This window comes from Dama dama, chromosome 6 (assembly GCF_033118175.1).
Source record: "Dama dama isolate Ldn47 chromosome 6, ASM3311817v1, whole genome shotgun sequence".
NCBI classification, from domain to species: domain Eukaryota; kingdom Metazoa; phylum Chordata; class Mammalia; order Artiodactyla; family Cervidae; genus Dama; species Dama dama.
Window position 1 is genome coordinate 31,238,224 of NC_083686.1, and position 16,735 is coordinate 31,254,958.

At 38.9% G+C, this 16,735-nt stretch overlaps 1 protein-coding gene across 1 annotated transcript in view; it reads left to right on the forward strand.

The window, feature by feature from the left end:
* Positions 1–14,334, forward strand: part of LOC133058838 (UDP-glucuronosyltransferase 2C1-like) — a 33,721-nt gene extending 19,387 nt beyond the window's left edge. The window contains exons 4-6 of the mRNA XM_061145842.1: positions 617–704; positions 1,985–2,204; positions 13,834–14,334. Of these exons, the coding sequence (XP_061001825.1) occupies positions 617–704; positions 1,985–2,204; positions 13,834–14,113 (588 nt within the window). The 3' untranslated portion in view covers positions 14,114–14,334. The remainder of the gene's footprint in view (positions 1–616; positions 705–1,984; positions 2,205–13,833) is intronic.
* Positions 14,335–16,735: the final 2,401 nt, after the last annotated feature.

Consider the following 16,735-nt stretch of genomic DNA (forward strand, 5'->3'; position numbering starts at 1 on the left):
CTGTATGAGTCTACATTACTGGTAAGTATGCAAACAGTAGTTCTAAAGAGGTAATTAACATCCTTCCACTTGCCTCTGAAATCTGTTTCAAAAATCCCCTTTATCAGAGTGGCCTAGTAACACCAGTATGTAGGTCTTTCAGATTCAGATTGTCATTCTTCATCTACATCTTCATCATTTTTCTTCATTAGGTTAAGTTAGAATTAACCAGAAGATGAAAGGCTATTGACTAGGATTATTGCAAGCCTTTGAAAATATGGTTGTAGTGTTGATGGTTTAAAAATATTCATTACCTAATCACATAGGGACTCAGTTTGCTTGTCCATTACCTGGAGGCATCAAATTTGATTGAAGTGAAGTCACTCAGTCGTGTCTGACTCTTCTCAATGCCATGGACTATTGCCTGCCAGGTTCCTCCATCCATGGAGTATTCCAGGCAAGGATACTAGAGTGTGTTGCCATTTCCTTCTTCAGGGGATCTTCCTGATCCAGGGATCAAACCCTGGTCTTCAGTATTGTGGGCAAATTCTTTACCATCTGAGTCATCAGGGTACGTTAACTTCTTCTGACAGGATATGATTCTAAAATCTTCTAATAAAGACATTTATCTTTATAGGTTCTGTGGCGATACACAGGAAAGAAACCAGAAACACTAGGAGCCAATACCCGGCTATATAAATGGATTCCACAGAATGATCTTCTTGGTAAGACCAAAGAGAAGAAAGATAAACAGAGCTGAATGAGGTATAATCTGAATGATTATTCAATAACAGATATCAACAAATTTGTATTTAAAATAAGAGAAAAAAATTTAATAAATCTTCACATTGCTTCACAAGTTTTGAAAGGATTGTTCATGACACTTGTTAAAGAGTGTAAAGCACATTTATTCAAGACCATCACCATAAGTACAGTTATTAGGGCAATAAAACAGAGAGACTGGAAACAATTTGTATGCAGAAATAAAAATGGGGAATTTATCACAAAAGAACATAGTGGAAGATGATTGGATGGAAAATTGCAGAGTTCAACTGACCTAGTAGAATGCTTGCTAAAATTTGGCAATACAGAGATAGTGGAACCACAAAATCAAATTCTAGTTGAGAAGAGTTCAGCTGAACCTGACTAGACTTTGGTCAAGGATCTTTGTCAAACTCTAACATAAATATCAAATTCATGGCTCTCTCGTTTATGATATAATCTCTCCCTCCTCAGGATCAAGGTCAGAGAAAGTACCTTTAGATCAGGCTTTCATTAACTTTTGTATAGAATACTGCATCACACTCCTATTTCTCTTCACCAATTTTCTCACACCTCTTTTCTCTATGGAAAAAATAAAATCTAGCAGCCATTTCACCTATATTTCGTGTAGAATATAAATGGCTGCATATTAGTATAAAGTCAAGTGCAAATCCTACTTTCTTAAACAGAGTACACCATGAACTAATGTAGCCTATATTTCTAGCTTGTTATGCCAACATTCTCATATTGAAACCCTGCCCATCTCACCTCCCCTTTCCCATCGACAAAAATATTAGTTTCTTCAGTCCCTCCCTTCTTTTTTATTAATATATTCTTCCTGCAACAACTTGTCAAATGACAAGTACTCTCCACCATATATTCTGCAGGAACCTTCTTAGTTGTCTGTGGAATGACTTAATTTCTGGAATCACTAATTATACTTAGCCTGGGCTAATTAATTGCTGCTTTCTTCAGAGCCGATAAGAATTTATATGTGTTCTCATGGCACAGAATTATATAGAAGATGTTACCTAATAGAATTTGGCTTATGTAGGTATCATGATTTTCTGTTTCTGACACTCTCACAACTCAGATTAATTTATATATATATAATATATATATATTTATATAATTTATATAATTAATATATATTTATATATTTGTATAATTAATTAATTTATATATAATATATATTATATAATTAATATATATAATTAATATATATATACATTTTTATTTTTAGGTCATCCTAAAACCAGAGCTTTTGTCACTCACTGTGGAACCAATGGGATCTATGAAGCTATTTACCATGGGGTCCCTATAGTTGGAATTCCTATGTTTGGTGATCAGCATGATAATATTGCTCGCATGAAAGCCAAAGGGGCAGGTGTTGCAGTAGACTTGCAAAGAATGACAAGTGCAGATCTACTTAATGCATTGAAAGCAGTTATTAACAACCCTTCGTGAGTAGAGAATATATTCTTTTCTAAGAATCATTTTGCTTTTGAAGGAATAATCAGTTTTATATAATTTTAAATTGGCAAGTTTTGCATAATTTAGAGCACACCTAATAGCAAATAAGATTATTTTATACTTCCTAAATTTTGTGAAGGTATTTTGTCACCTACCACTACTTGATGATAAATTATAACCTCAAAGAGATGCTACATTTATTTAAAGAAAATGATCTATTGTTAAAAATATATGAATTTTTATTTTTTTATTATTTATTTCTTTATTTTTTGATTGTGGAGTGCAGTTTATTACACTGGTGGGCCCAAGGCAGAGTCTCCTCTTAGTCAAGGACCCTAACCAGTTTTTGTGAAAACCTTATATACCCTGTCTGTGCCCAAACCCACCTCCCCAAATTCCCTGAAACTAGTCTGAACAAAGGAAAAGAAAGATACAATTAAAGTTAACTTAAGGTATTCATATGCCTTAAGCCTATGTAGTTAACAGAGGACATGAATTTTTAAATTAACAATGGTACTTATTATTTGTTAAAAATACCAGATATTACCACTATAAAGAATCTAGGGAATACAATAAGATCATGAAACTGAAAAACCACTCAGCTTCCCTCATGTCAGTTTAGTTCAGTTCAGTTGCTCAGTCATGTCTGACTCTGCGACCCCGTGGACTGCAGCACGCCAGGCTTCCCCGTCCAACATCAACTCTCGGAGTTTACTCAAACTCATGTCCACTGAGTCAGTGATGCCATATTCTGTTGTCCCCTTCTCCTCCTGCCCTCAATCTTTCCAGCATCAGGGTCTTTTCCAATGAGTCAGTTCTTCGCATCAGGTGGCCAAAGTATTAGAGTTTCAGCTTCAGCATCAATCCTTCCAATGAATTTTCAGGACTGATTTCTTTTAGGATGGATTGGTTGGATCTCCTTGTAGCCCAAGGGACTCTCAAGAGTTTTCTCCAACACCACAGTTCAAAATCATCAATTCTTCAACGCTCTGCTTTCTTTATAGTCCAACTGTTACATCTATACATTACCACTGGAAAAACCATAGCCTTCACTAGACGGACGTTTGTTGACAAAGTGATGTCTCTGCTTTTTAATATGCTGTCTAGGTTGGTCATAACTTTTCTTCCAAGACACAAGTGTCTTTTAATTTTATGGCTGCAGTGACAATCTGCATAGTTATAACCAATACCAGTTAGGAAACTTACTTCTGCTAATTTATAAATAGAAAGAAGAACCCAGATTCCTCGTTCCCTGAAAGAGAATAAAAGCTGAACTCTATCTATGAGCAAAACCATCTCTGGGAGTGTCCTAAAGGCCATGAAGGAAATTTTAGCAACACAATAGAACAAAAAAACCTGAGATAAATCATGCAAGAACAGAATGATGGCAGCTTTATTTCACCAGCATCTTCCCAAAGCCAGCATTACACATCACCAAGAGAGAATTTTAATCTAGAAAGAGTTCCTTGGCAGAAAAAGAAGAATGGATTGAATGGCCAATTTCTAAGTCCTTCTGGGGCATAGAAATTGAAAAACAAATTCTAAATTTGTGTGAAGTCACAAGAGATCTCAAAAAGCCAAAGCAGTCCCAAGAAATAATGACATTGGAGACATCCCACTTCTTATTTAAAGCTGTACTACAAAGTTATAGCAATTTTAAAAAGATGATATTGTCATAAAAATAGACATAACAGGCCAATGGACAGGATTGAGAGCCCTGATACAAACCCTTCTATGTAAAGTTGAATAACATTTGACAAAAAGTGAAGAATATGCAATAGGAAAAGTGTTATCTCTTCAATAAGTAGTACTAGGGAAACTAAATAATTATATGCAGGAGAAAAAAATTTGGACCTTTATATTACATTACTTCCCTCATAGCTCAGTTGGTAAAGATCTGTTTTCAATGCAGGAGACCCTGGTTCAATTCTGGGGCCAGGAAGTGCTCCTGGAGAAGGAGTTAGCAACCCACTCCAGTATTCTTTCCTGGAGAATCCCATCGACAGAGGAGCCTGGCTGTATACTGTCCATGGTGTCACAAGAGACAGACACAACTTAGCGACTAAACCACCACATTGCATTTCTTACAAAACTTGACTAGAAATGGACTAGAGACTTGAACATAAAACCTGAAACCATAAAACTTTTATTATAAAAACAGGAGGAAAAGTTTCTTGACAAAGGTATTGGCAAGAAATTTTGGGATATGATACCAACAATACAAGGAACCAATGCAAAACAAAAGGTGGGGCTATATCAAGCTCAAAAGCTTCTACACAGCAAAATAAATGATTCACAAAATGAAGGGCAATGTACAAAATTGGAGAATATTTGGAAAATTACACATCTGATATAGACTGATATACAAAAGAAATAAGTAACACATATTACTCAATAGCAATTTTTTTTTAAATGAATGGAGTTACCTATTTGTCCAAAGAACACATATAAATGGTCAACAGGTACTTGAAAAGGGGATTGATTTTACTAAGCATCATGAAATGCAAGTCAAAATCCCTCCTCACACCTATTAGAATTGTTGTTGATGTTCAGTCACCAAGTTGTGTCCGACGCTGTGACCCCATTAACTACAGCATGACAAGGTCCTCCATTCTCCACTATCTCCTAGAGTTTGCTCAAATACATGCCTAACCACCTCATCCTCTGCCAACCCCTTCTCCTTTTCCCTTCAATCTGCTCCAGCATCAGGTTTTCTGCAGTGAGTCAGTTCTTCACATGAGGTGGCCAAAGTATTAGAGTTTCAGCTACAGCATCACTCCTTCCATGAATATTCAGAGTTGATTTCCTTTAGGATTGACTGATTTGATCTCCTTGCTCTCCAAGGAACTCTCAGGAGTCTTCTCCAGCACCACAATCAGAAAGCATCAAATCTTTGGTGCTCAGCCTTCTTTACGGTTCAGTGGTAAAGAAACCACTTGTCAATGCAGTTGCTGCAGGAGATGCAGGTTCGATCCCTGAGTCAGGAGATCTCATGGCATTTTTCAGTCACTCAGTTGCATCCGACTCTGTGACCCCATGGACTGCAGCAGGCCAGGCGTTCCTACCCATCACCATCTCCCGAGCTTGCTCAAGTTCATGTCATCGAGACAGGGATGCCATCTAAGCATCTAGCCCTCTTCAGCCCTTCTCCTCCTGCCCTCAATCTTTCTCATAATCAGGGTCTTTTCTAATGAGTCAGCACTTCACATCAGTTGGCCAAAATATTGGAGCTTCACCTTCAGCATCAGTCCTTCCAGTGAATATTCAGGATTGATTTCCTTTAGGATTGACCAGTTGATCTCTTTGCAGACCAAGGAACTCCCAAATGTCTTGTTCAACAGCACAGCACAAAAGCATCAATTCTTTGATGCTCGGCCTTCTTTATGGTCCAACTCTCACATCCACACCTGACTACTGGAAAAGCCATAGTTCAACTATATAGACCTTTGTCAGCAAAGTAATTTCTGTGCTTTTTAATACACTCTCTATGTTTGTCATAGCTTTTCTTCCAAGAACAAGATTCTTTTAATTTCATGGCTGCACTCACTGTCCACTGTGATTTTGGAGCGCAAGAAATAAAGTCTGTCACTGTTTCCCCATCTATTTGCCATGAAGTGATGAGATTAGATGGCATGATATTCATTTTTTGAAAGTTGAGCTTTAAGCCAGCTTTTTCTCTCTCCTCTTTCACCTTCATCAAGAGACTATTTCCTCTTTACTTTCTGCCATTTGGTGATGTAATCTGCATATCTAAGGTTATAGATATTTCTCCTGGCAATTTTGTTTCCAGGTTGTGCTTCATCCAGCCCAGCGTTTTGCATGATGCATAAAAGTTAAATAAGCAGGTTTACAATATACATCCTTGAAGTACTCTTCTCCCAGCTTGGAACCAGTCCATTTTTCCATGTCCAGTTCTTACTGTTGCTTTTTGACCTGCATATAGGTTTTGCAGGATGCAGGAAGGTGGTCTGGTACTCCCATCTCTTGAAGAATTTTCCATAATTTGATTTGATCCACACAGTCAAAGGCTTTAGCGTAGTCAATGAAGCAGAAGTAGATTTATTTTTTTTTTCTGGAATTTTCCTGTTTTTCTAGCATCCAGTGGATTTTGGCAATTTCATCTCTCATTCATCTGCCTTTTTTAAATCCAGCTTGAACGTCTGGAAATTCTGTTTGTATACTGTTGAAGACAAGCTTGGAGAACTTTGAGCATTACTTTGCTAGGGTGTGAAATGAGTGCAATTGTGCAGTAGTAGTTTGAACATTCTTTGCCATTACCTTTCTTTGGGATTGGAATGAAAACTGACCTTTTCAAGTCTTGTGGCCACTGCTGACTTTTCCAAATTTGCTGGCATATTGAGTGCGGCACTTTTACAGCATCATCTTTTAGTTTTTGAAGTAACTCACCTGGCATTCCATCACCTCCACTAGCTTTGTTCATAGTGATGCTTCCTAAGGCCCACTTGACTTTACACTCCATGATGTCTGGCCCTAGGTGAGTGATCAAACCATGGAGTAGGAAATGGGAACCCGTTTCAGCATTCTTGCTTGGAAAATCTTCCCCTGGTTGGAGAATGGAAACCCCCTCTAGTATTCTTGCTTGGAAAATTCCATGTACAGAGGAGTCTGGACTACTTTAGTCTGTGGAGTCCCAAAGAGCAGGACACAACTGAGCCTGCATGTATGAAATAACATTCAAACATGATTACTGCAGAACCATATCTTTGACTACAAGGACCATGGTCAGCAAGCTGTTATCCTTGCTTTTTAATGTGCTGTATAGGTTTATCATAGTTTTCCTTGCAATGAGCAAGTGTCTTTTAATTTCACAGCTGCAATCACAATCTGCAGTGATTTTGGACCCAAGAAAATAAAATCTATCACTGCTTCCAATTTTTCCCCTTCTATTTGCCTTGGAGTGATGGGAAAAGATACAATGGATTCAGTTTTTTGAGTGTTGAGTTGCAAGCCAGCTTAGAACTTTTAGGATGGCCATCATTAAAAGATATGGTCTAAGAGGTGAGGATTTAGAAAAAGAAAAATTCTACTGCACACCAGGTGAGAATGTAAATTGGTGCAGCTACTATGGAAAACAGTACGGAAACTTTTCAAAAGATCAACAGTAGAACTACTCCACTATCCAGTGATCTCACTTCCTGCTATATATCTAAAGAAATGAAAACAGAATATGGAGAGACATCTTCAGTTCAGTTCAGTTCAGTCATTCAGTCGTGTGAGACTCTCTGCAACTTCATGCACTGCAGTACCACAGGCCTCCCTGTCCATCGTCAACTCCTGGAGTTTACTCAAACTCATGTTCACTGAGTCGGTGAAGCCATGCAGCCATCTCATCCTCTGTCGTCCCCTTCTCCTCCTTCCTTCAATCTTGCCCAGCAACAAGGTCTTTTCCAATGAGTCAGTTCTTCGCATCAGGTGGCCAAAGTAATGGAGTGTCAGCTTCAGCATCAGTTCTTCCAATGAATATTCAGGACTGATTTCCTTTAGGATGATTTGGTTGGATCTCCGTGCAGTCCAAGGGTCTCTCAAGAGTCTTCTCCAACACCACAGTTCAAAAGCATCAATTCTTCAGCACTCAGCTTTCTTTATATTCCAGCTCTCACATCCATACATGAATACTGGAAAAATCATAGCTTTGACTAGATTGGCTTTGTTGGCAAAGTAATGTCTCTGCTTTTTAATAGGCTGTCTAGTTTAGTCATAACTTTTCTTCCTAGGCACAAGTGTCTTTTAATTTCATGGCTGCAGTCATCATCAGCAATGATTTTGGAGCCCCCAAAAGTAGTCTGTCACTGTTTTCACTGGTTTCCCCATCTATTTGCCATGAAGTGATGGGATTAGATGTCATGATCTTAATTTTCTGAATGTTGAGCTATAAAAAGCCAACTTTTTCACTCTCTTCTTTCATTTTCATCAAAAGCCTCTTTAGTTCTTCATTTTCTGCCATAAGGGTGGTGTTATCTGTATATCTGAGGTTATTGATATTTCTCCTGGCAATCTTGATTCCAGCTTGTGTTTCATCCAGCTCAGGATTTCTCATGATGTTCTCAGCATATATGTTAAATAAGTTAAAGAAGAGTGACAATAAAGAGCCTTGATGTATTCCTTTTTTATTTGGAACCAGTTTGTTGTTCCATGTCCAGTTTTAACCATTGCTTCCTGATCTGCATACAGATTTCTAAGGAGACAGGTCAGGTGGTCTGGTTTTCCCATCTCTTTAAGAATTTTCCAGAGTTTGTTTTGGTCCACACAGTCAAAGGCTTTGACATAGTCAATAAAAGAGAAGTAGATGATTTTCTGTAACTCTCTTGCATGTTCGATGATCCAACAGATGGTGGCAATTTGATAGTTTCACCCCAGTGTTAATTGCTCTATTATTCAGAAAAACCGAGGTATGAATTAAACCTCAGTGTGTTTCAATGAATGAATAGATAAAGAGAATGTGGTGTATGTATGTGAAGGAATATCATTTAGCAAAAAAGACAAAAGAAATACTTCCATATTTGAAAACATGTTATTGTGCTAGGTGATATAAGTCAGTGAATGACAAATATTATTTAGCATCACTTATTTATGCAGCCTAATAATTCAAATTCGTAGAAGTAGAGAGTAGAGTGGTGTTTTCCAGGTCTAGGAGTTGAAAGACTGGAGAGACAAGCTTTGAGTAATAGGGAACAGGCTTTGAGTAATAAAATATGTAATTTCTGGGGAACTTTGTACCACATGGTAGTTAGCTGTGATCATAGACAAATAAATAAATTCTCAATAATGAAGGATTGCATTTATTATGTAACTATATTTCACATAAATAAAACAAATATATTCTTTGGAAACAAGAAACTATATTAAAATTAAAAAGGTTTGCCAGAGTTGGACAATTGTTTTTATCTATCAGATAAATTCTTACTAGAAATTTTGTATAAATCTATAAATATGCTTTGTCATCAGAGATTAAAACTTTTTATAAGCATTTAAAATTTTAAAATATTGAATGACTTTTCACCATCAAGTTATTTATCAGTGTCTCTCTTTTTTGTTTAACTTATGTTTAATTGGGAGATAACTTATTTAAAATGTTGCATTAGTTTCCACCATGCAACAACGTGTTGTTAAGTCGCTCAGTCATGTCCGACTCTGCAGTCCTATGGACTGCAGCACACCAGGCATCCCCATCCTAAACTATCTCCAGGCCTTCGGTCTCATGTTCACTGAATCAGTGATACCCTCCAAACATCTCATCCACTGCCACTCACTTCTCCTCCTGCCTTCAGTCTTTCTCAGAATCTGAGTCTTTTCAGATGAGTTGACTCCTCAATCAGGTGACCAAAGTACTGGAGCTTCAGCTTCAGCATCAATGCTTCCAATGAATATTCAGGATTGATTTTCTTTAGGATTGACTGATTTGATCTCCTTGCAGTTCAAGGGACTCTCAAGAGTCTTCTCCAATGCCACAGATGAAAAATATCATTTTTTTAATGCTCAGCTTTCATTATGGTCCACCTCTCACATCTGTATGTGATTACTGGAAAAAACTTAGCTTTGATTAGATGGGCCTTTGTTGGCAAAGTGATGTCTCTGATTTTTAATATGCTACCTAATTCTGTCATAGATTTTCTTCCAGGGAGCAATCGTCTTTTAATTTCATGGCTGCATTCAGAGCCACAGTGATTTTGGAGCCCCCCAAAATAAAGTATGTCACTGTTTCCATTGTTTCCCCATCTATTTGCCATGGTCCTTCTACTGAAAGCTATGGTTTTTCGAGTAGGCTTGTATGGTTGGAAGAGTTGGACCATCAAGAGAGCTGAGCACTGAAGAGTTGATGCTTTTGAACTGTAGAGTTGGAGAAGACTGGTGAGAGTCCCTTGGACTGCAAGGAGATCCAACCATTCCATCTTAAGGAGATCAACCCTGAATTTCCATCGGAAGGACTGATGCTGAAGCTGAAGGTCCAGTACTTTAGCCACCTGTTGCTCAGAGTCACTTCACTTTTATTTATGTCTTGCCATGCAGAAAGTATAGGTTGTGCCATGATAAAATCAGCCTCCTGTGTCCCCGGTCACATCTCTCATTTTATTGATTACTTTGAACTATCTTTGTTATGTTCTTGTACAAGGAATATCCCCAGCTGGAGGTCTTAGACCCGAATATGCCCTGGGAACACATCTTGGTGTGTGTACAAGCAGCATTCTGAACTTGCAGCACACCAGGCCTCCCTGTCTATCACTATCTCCCAGAGTCCACAAAACCCATGTCCATTGAGTCAGTGATGCCATCCAACCATCTCAACCTCTGTCGTTCCCTTCTTCTCCCGCCTTCAATCTTTCCCTGCATCAGGGTGTTTTCTAATGAGTGAGCTCTTCGCATCAGGTGCCCCAAAGTATTGGAGTTTCAGCTTTAACATCAGTCTTTCCAATGAACACCCAGGACTAATCTCCTTTAGGATGGACTGGTTGGATCTTCTTGCAGTCCAAGGGACTCTCAAGAGTCATCTGCAGCACCACATTCAGAAGCATCGATTCTTCAGCACTCAGCTTTCTTCACAAGCCAACTCTCACATGCATATATGACCACTGGAAAAACCATAGCCTTGACTAGACGGACCTTTGTTGAACAGTAACATCTCTGCTTTTCAATACGCTCTCTAGGTTGGTCATAACTTTCCTTCCAAGGAGTAAGCGTCTTGTAATATCATGGCTGCAATCACCATCTGCAGTGATTTTGGGGCCCAGAAAAATAGTCCGTCACTGTTTTCAGTGTTTCCCCATCTATTTGCAATGAAGTGATGGGACTGGACACCATGATCTTAGTTTTCTGAATGTTGAGCTTTAAGCCAACTTTCTCACTCTCCTCTTTCACTTTCATCAAGAGGCTCTTTAGTTCTTCTTCACTTTCTGCCATAAGTGTGGTTCATCTCCACCCTGAGGTTATTGACATTTCTCCTAGCAATCTTGATTCCAGCTTGTGCTTCATCCAGCCCAGCGTTTCTCATGAAGTACTCTGCATATAGATAGGGTGACAATTTACAGCCTTGACATACTCCCTTTCACCACCAGAGACATCCACAAATAGCTGTCATTTCCACTTTGGGTCAGCCTCTTCATTCCTTTTGGGGCTGTTTCTCTGTCTTCTCCAGTAGCATATTGGACACTTACTGACCTGGGGGGTTCATCTTTCAGTGTCATATTGTTTTGCCTTTTCGTACTGTTTATGGGTTTCTCAAGGCAGAATACTGAAGTGTTTTGCTATTCCCTTCTCAAGTAAAAAGTGAATCATGCTAAGTACTTATATATATATATAATCCCTCCCTCATGAGCCTGTCTCCGACCTCCATCCCATCCCTCCCCTCTGTGATTTTGTGGCAATCTCTGACGTGTCCAAATCTTTTTGACCCCATCAACTGTTACCTGCTAACAGGCTCCTCTGTTAGTAATATTTTCCAGTTCAGAATACTGGAGTGGTTTGCTATTTCTTCCTCCAGAGGATCTCCCTGACCCAGGGATCAAACGTGTGTCTCCTGCTTCTCCTACAGATTCCTTACCCACTGTGCCACCTAGGAAGCCTCAGAGCACCAGGCTGAGCTTCCTGTGGTGTACAGCAGCTTCTAACACACTGTCTACATTACACATGATACTGTATATATGTTAGTGCTACTCGCTCAATCGTCCAACCGTGTGCTACTCCTGCTATGTCCACAAATCTGTTCTCTATATCTGTATTTCTATTCCTACCCTACAAAGAGGGTTATCAGTACTATTTTTTTCAAGGTTACAATATTAATATATGATTTTTGTTTTTCTCTTTCTGACTTACTTTACTCTTAAAACAAGCACCAGCTTCCATCAATGTCTCTTAAACACCACATCTTATTTCTTTGCTATATTATCAGAGCAATATTATCAAAGCTTGCAACGTACTTATCTTGCCCATGACCACAATTTCCAATATCATTTAGCATTAGTTTCATATTTGTATGTACTTAATGATGCACTTTATGTTTTAATGGAGTATATCTATTTATTTTATTGACCTTTTATTTGATAAATATTTTGTTTCTGCATCTGTCTTGGAACTTCTGTCACTATTATTTATTTTCCTGAGATGTATTCAGAGGTACTTATTCCTTAAGTTCTTTGGTATTAGGAAAGGCCTGCCTTTGTTCTTTTAAATGAAAGGGTAATAAGGCTTTGTTTATCTTTTTAAGGTGTATACTTCTTTTCCTAAAATTTTTTACATGCTTTCCTATGATTTTCTACAGTTTAAAATTCTGTATTCTCTATCAACGATGATTGCACTTTGGTGTGGGTGAATAACATCCCGCCTTCACAAACCCAAGGAAATCTTGCTTATAAGTCAGCCATCAAAGCCTTCAGCCAAAACCCTGGTGTGGTCTTCTGTTCCTTGACAGAACTTGGAAGGGTTGCTGTTCTAGGTCTTGGCAGCCTTCCATCTCACCCCTGCAGGTGCAGCCCTCTGTTATTGTTTTTGTTGCTCAGTCGCCCCGTTGTGTCTCCTCTTTGCAACCCCATGAACTCCATCATGCCAGGGCTCTCTGCTCCTCACCATCTCCCAGAGTTTGCCCAAGGTCATGTTCATTTTCAGTGTTGCCATCCAACCGTCTCATCCTCTGAGGCCCTCTTCACCTTCTGCCCTAAATCTTTCCCAGTATTGTAGACTTTTCCAATGAGTTTTCTGTTCTCATCAGATGACCAAAATACTGGAGCTTCAGCTTCAACATCAGTCCTTCCAGTGAATATTCAGGGTTGATCTCCCTTATGATTGACTGGTTTGATCTCCTTGCTATCCGAGGGACTTTCAGGAGTCTTCTCCAGAACCACAGTTGAAGGCATCAATTATTTAGCCTCCTGACTTCTTTATGGTCCAACACTCACACTGGTATGGGAGCACTAGGAAGACCATAGCCTTGACTATTCAGACCTTTGTTGGCAGAGTAATGTTTCTGCTTTTCAACACATAACCCTCTTTAGCCTGAAGCAAAAATGCCAGCATCTATTCAGTCTCAGGCCCTACTTCTTGCCTAGACGGTCACATGAAATTTTCTTGCTTTCATCTGAAATGTCAGGACTATGAAGATCAGAGACTGAAACCATTTCATGTTACTGCTGAAGTCTTGCTAACATTGGCACTCCAGACCAAACCTGGGGAAGGGTGAAGGGGTAGGAAAGGGTTCATTTTTCATAGACCTTCCCCTCCATGCTGCTTCCTACACTATCATGTTCCCAATACCACACTCAACAAGTTAGATCAAAATTCTATGTTCTAAAGCTACATATTCTATTAACCCATTCCTATTTCTGTACTTAGAGAATGCTATTTTCAATTGGAAGTTATTTTCTCTCCTACTACCAATAATTGCCGAGACTCTAAAGCATCCAACAGATTCCAGCCAATGGACCATCATATCTAGAAATATCTCAAGAGGATACAAATTTTCATATGCTTTTCTTATCCTTGGTGATATAAATTATGACACAACTTATCATATAATTGATTATGCAATATATTTTAATAATATATAACTTTTTTAGGTATATCATGTCTTTAATAAACTTTACAGGTTGCTATTTATATATTCAATTTTAGCTATAAAGAGAATGCTATGAAGTTATCAAGAATTCACCATGATCAGCCTGTGAAACCCCTGGACCGAGCAGTCTTCTGGGTTGAGTTTGTCATGCACCACAAAGGAGCCAAGCACCTTCGCCCAGCCTTCCATGACCTCACCTGGTACCAGCACCACTCTTTGGATGTGATTGGCTTCCTGCTGGCCTGTGTGGCAACTGTTGCATTCCTGGTCACTAAATGTTGCCTGTTTTGTTGCTGGAAGTATGGTAAGACTGCAAAGAAGAAAAAGAGAGAGTAGTCTTTCTCTGCCTTTTGTTTGTTTGTTTGTTTGTTTTTTACCAGTTGTACTAGAAACCTTGACAGAGTCCATGTGATTAAATCCAGCCACTGATTTGAAAAGATTTCTCTCCTTTTCTTCTGGATTCTTGTCCAATCTTCACTCCAAAAATATGCTACATGATTCAGAATTAAGGTTTAAAATAAACTATTCTTTAAAAAGATATGATAAATGAATAAACACATGGAAATTGTTACCATTAAAGACTTAGTGCTTTCCTTTATTCATTGCTTTTAGTTCAACCAGTTGAGATGCTGGTAAGGCCTCAGGAACATAATGATTAATTCTATTTCCACACTGATCACGTTGAATATTTCTTAAATATCTAATGTAATTTAGAGTTCAATAATCAATATTATATTCTTTAAAAGAACTTCACAAGAACTAATGCAGAACACACTCTAGACAGAGCTTCTTTGACAATCAGGAATATCAGGAGCCTGATAGAATTTCTACTCTGCTGTAAAGCGCATTTTACACTGTCGATTTCCTTCCATATCACATACTAGACTTTGTTCCCTTTGGAATACAAAACACTGTTTTTCAGTTTTTCATTTGAAGATTATCCTTCATTTGGATAGTGCTGGGGTCCAGCCTCGGCAGGATCCAGGGGGCACCCTGAGGATGAAAGGCGTCGGCGAGAGAGAGAGAAGACACGTGAGACCCGCCTTGATAGGGCCAAGTCTGTGGGGGGGGGGGGGGGGGGAGAGAGAGAGAGAGAGAGAGAGAATGACGAGACGGGGATGTTTGCAGGGTCTGGCAGAGTCTGGCAATGCTTTATTTTTTACCATAGCTTTTATACCCTAAGTTAGTACATTTCTAAGGGGAAGATAGTTTAACATTATGTCAGCTTGTCCTTCACAAAACCAGGGTGTTTTCTGCATACTTCTTTGTTCATGAGGGTCTTGTACATTATCTTCTGGCCTTGGGGCCTATTAACATTTTATGCAGGTCAGGTGAATGTAAATCTATTTTCTGTTTCTATGGTGACTTTAACTGAAAGGTAGCAGTCTCATAGGGCAACAGTATAGAGTGGAAGTATAACCTTGTTAACACACAAATTAATCCTTCTGCAGAAGTTGTCAGTTGCGTTTATCTAAGAAGTTTACCCCACACAGACTCTGCGGCTTTGGTGAGGCAGCTTCTGCCTAGCACTCCTGGCTGACAATTAACAACCATCTCATTGTTACCACACTAGGGTGGTATTTCTCTAGGCTCTTATTTCTCTAGATCTTTAGCTATATTAACAATGGTTTCTATAACACAACCTTAGCACATTAAAAGCAAAAACACAGCAAGCAAAACACAGCAAGCAAACGTCAACCCAATAACCACCTTTAGAATAATTTTTCTTATGTTTTCTAATAGGAATTCCTCACTCCCCGAAGGGCTCTGTGTCTACTAGGGCCTTTATATGATCAGGTTCTTTATGCTATTTTATGATTAGGGTATTAATATAAGCAGTCATGCATATTAGTACCAAGGGCATAAACGCATTTGCCAAACAAACTAAAATACCAGCAAAGGAATTTAAATTAAAACACTCCTTTCACCCTGGATAATCTCATAAAATACCACCACCTGGGAAACTTATTGATTAAAGTTCTAAATTGATGCTTATTTGGGAAGAGATTGGGGAAGGCCTTCTGCCTGTGTCATAGAAATTAGGGAGTAGTCTATTGAGGCACGCATCAGAAAGACAGATATCATCTTTAAGGTGAGCGCCGGGGGCAGCATTTCGGAATCCCTGAAAACCTGATCTGCCTGGCCTGTCAGGTTTTCTCCTCATGACCTTGTCATGGGTGGGATCTCGTGAGCTGGCCTTTTTGAAACCCCTGAAAACCTGGTCTGCCTTGCCCGTCAGGTTTTCTCCCTCATGACCTTGTCATGGGTGGGATCTCGTGTGCTGGCTCCCGGCAGGATAGTAATAATGATAGCACTTGAATTGTATTGTAACACTTCTTGGCTTCAGAGAACTAGCTGACTCTTGTATGTTTGTGTGGTTATTGATATGAGAGACCAAAGTAAATGACTGGAATTTAATACCCACTCTTTTAAACTAACTTAAGTACAATAAGGCTGTACATTGTCATTCTGCTTATTTAACTGTATCCAGAGTGCATCATGTGAAATGCTGGTCTGGATGAATCACAGGCAGGAATCGAGATTGCTGCAGAAATAGCAACCTCAGGTGATACACAGATGATACCGCTCTAATGACAGAATGTTAAAAGGAACTAAAGAGGCTTTTGATAAGGATAAAAGAGGGAAAAACTGGCTTAAAGCTGAGCGTTAAAAAAAAAAAAAAAGAAAGAAAGAAAATGAAAATCAAGGCATCTGGTTCCATTATTTCACGGCAAATAGAAGGGGGAAAAGTGGAAACAGTGCTTTCCTGTCCTCCAAAACCACTGAGGATGGTGACTGTAGCCATGAAATTAAAAGACGCTTGCTCCTCAGAAGAAAACCTATGACAATCCTAGACAGTGTGTTAAAAAGCAGAGATACTACTTTGCAGGCAAAGCTCCATGTACTCAAAGTTATCCCTTTTCCTGTACATTTGTGAGAGTTGGACCATAAAGAAAG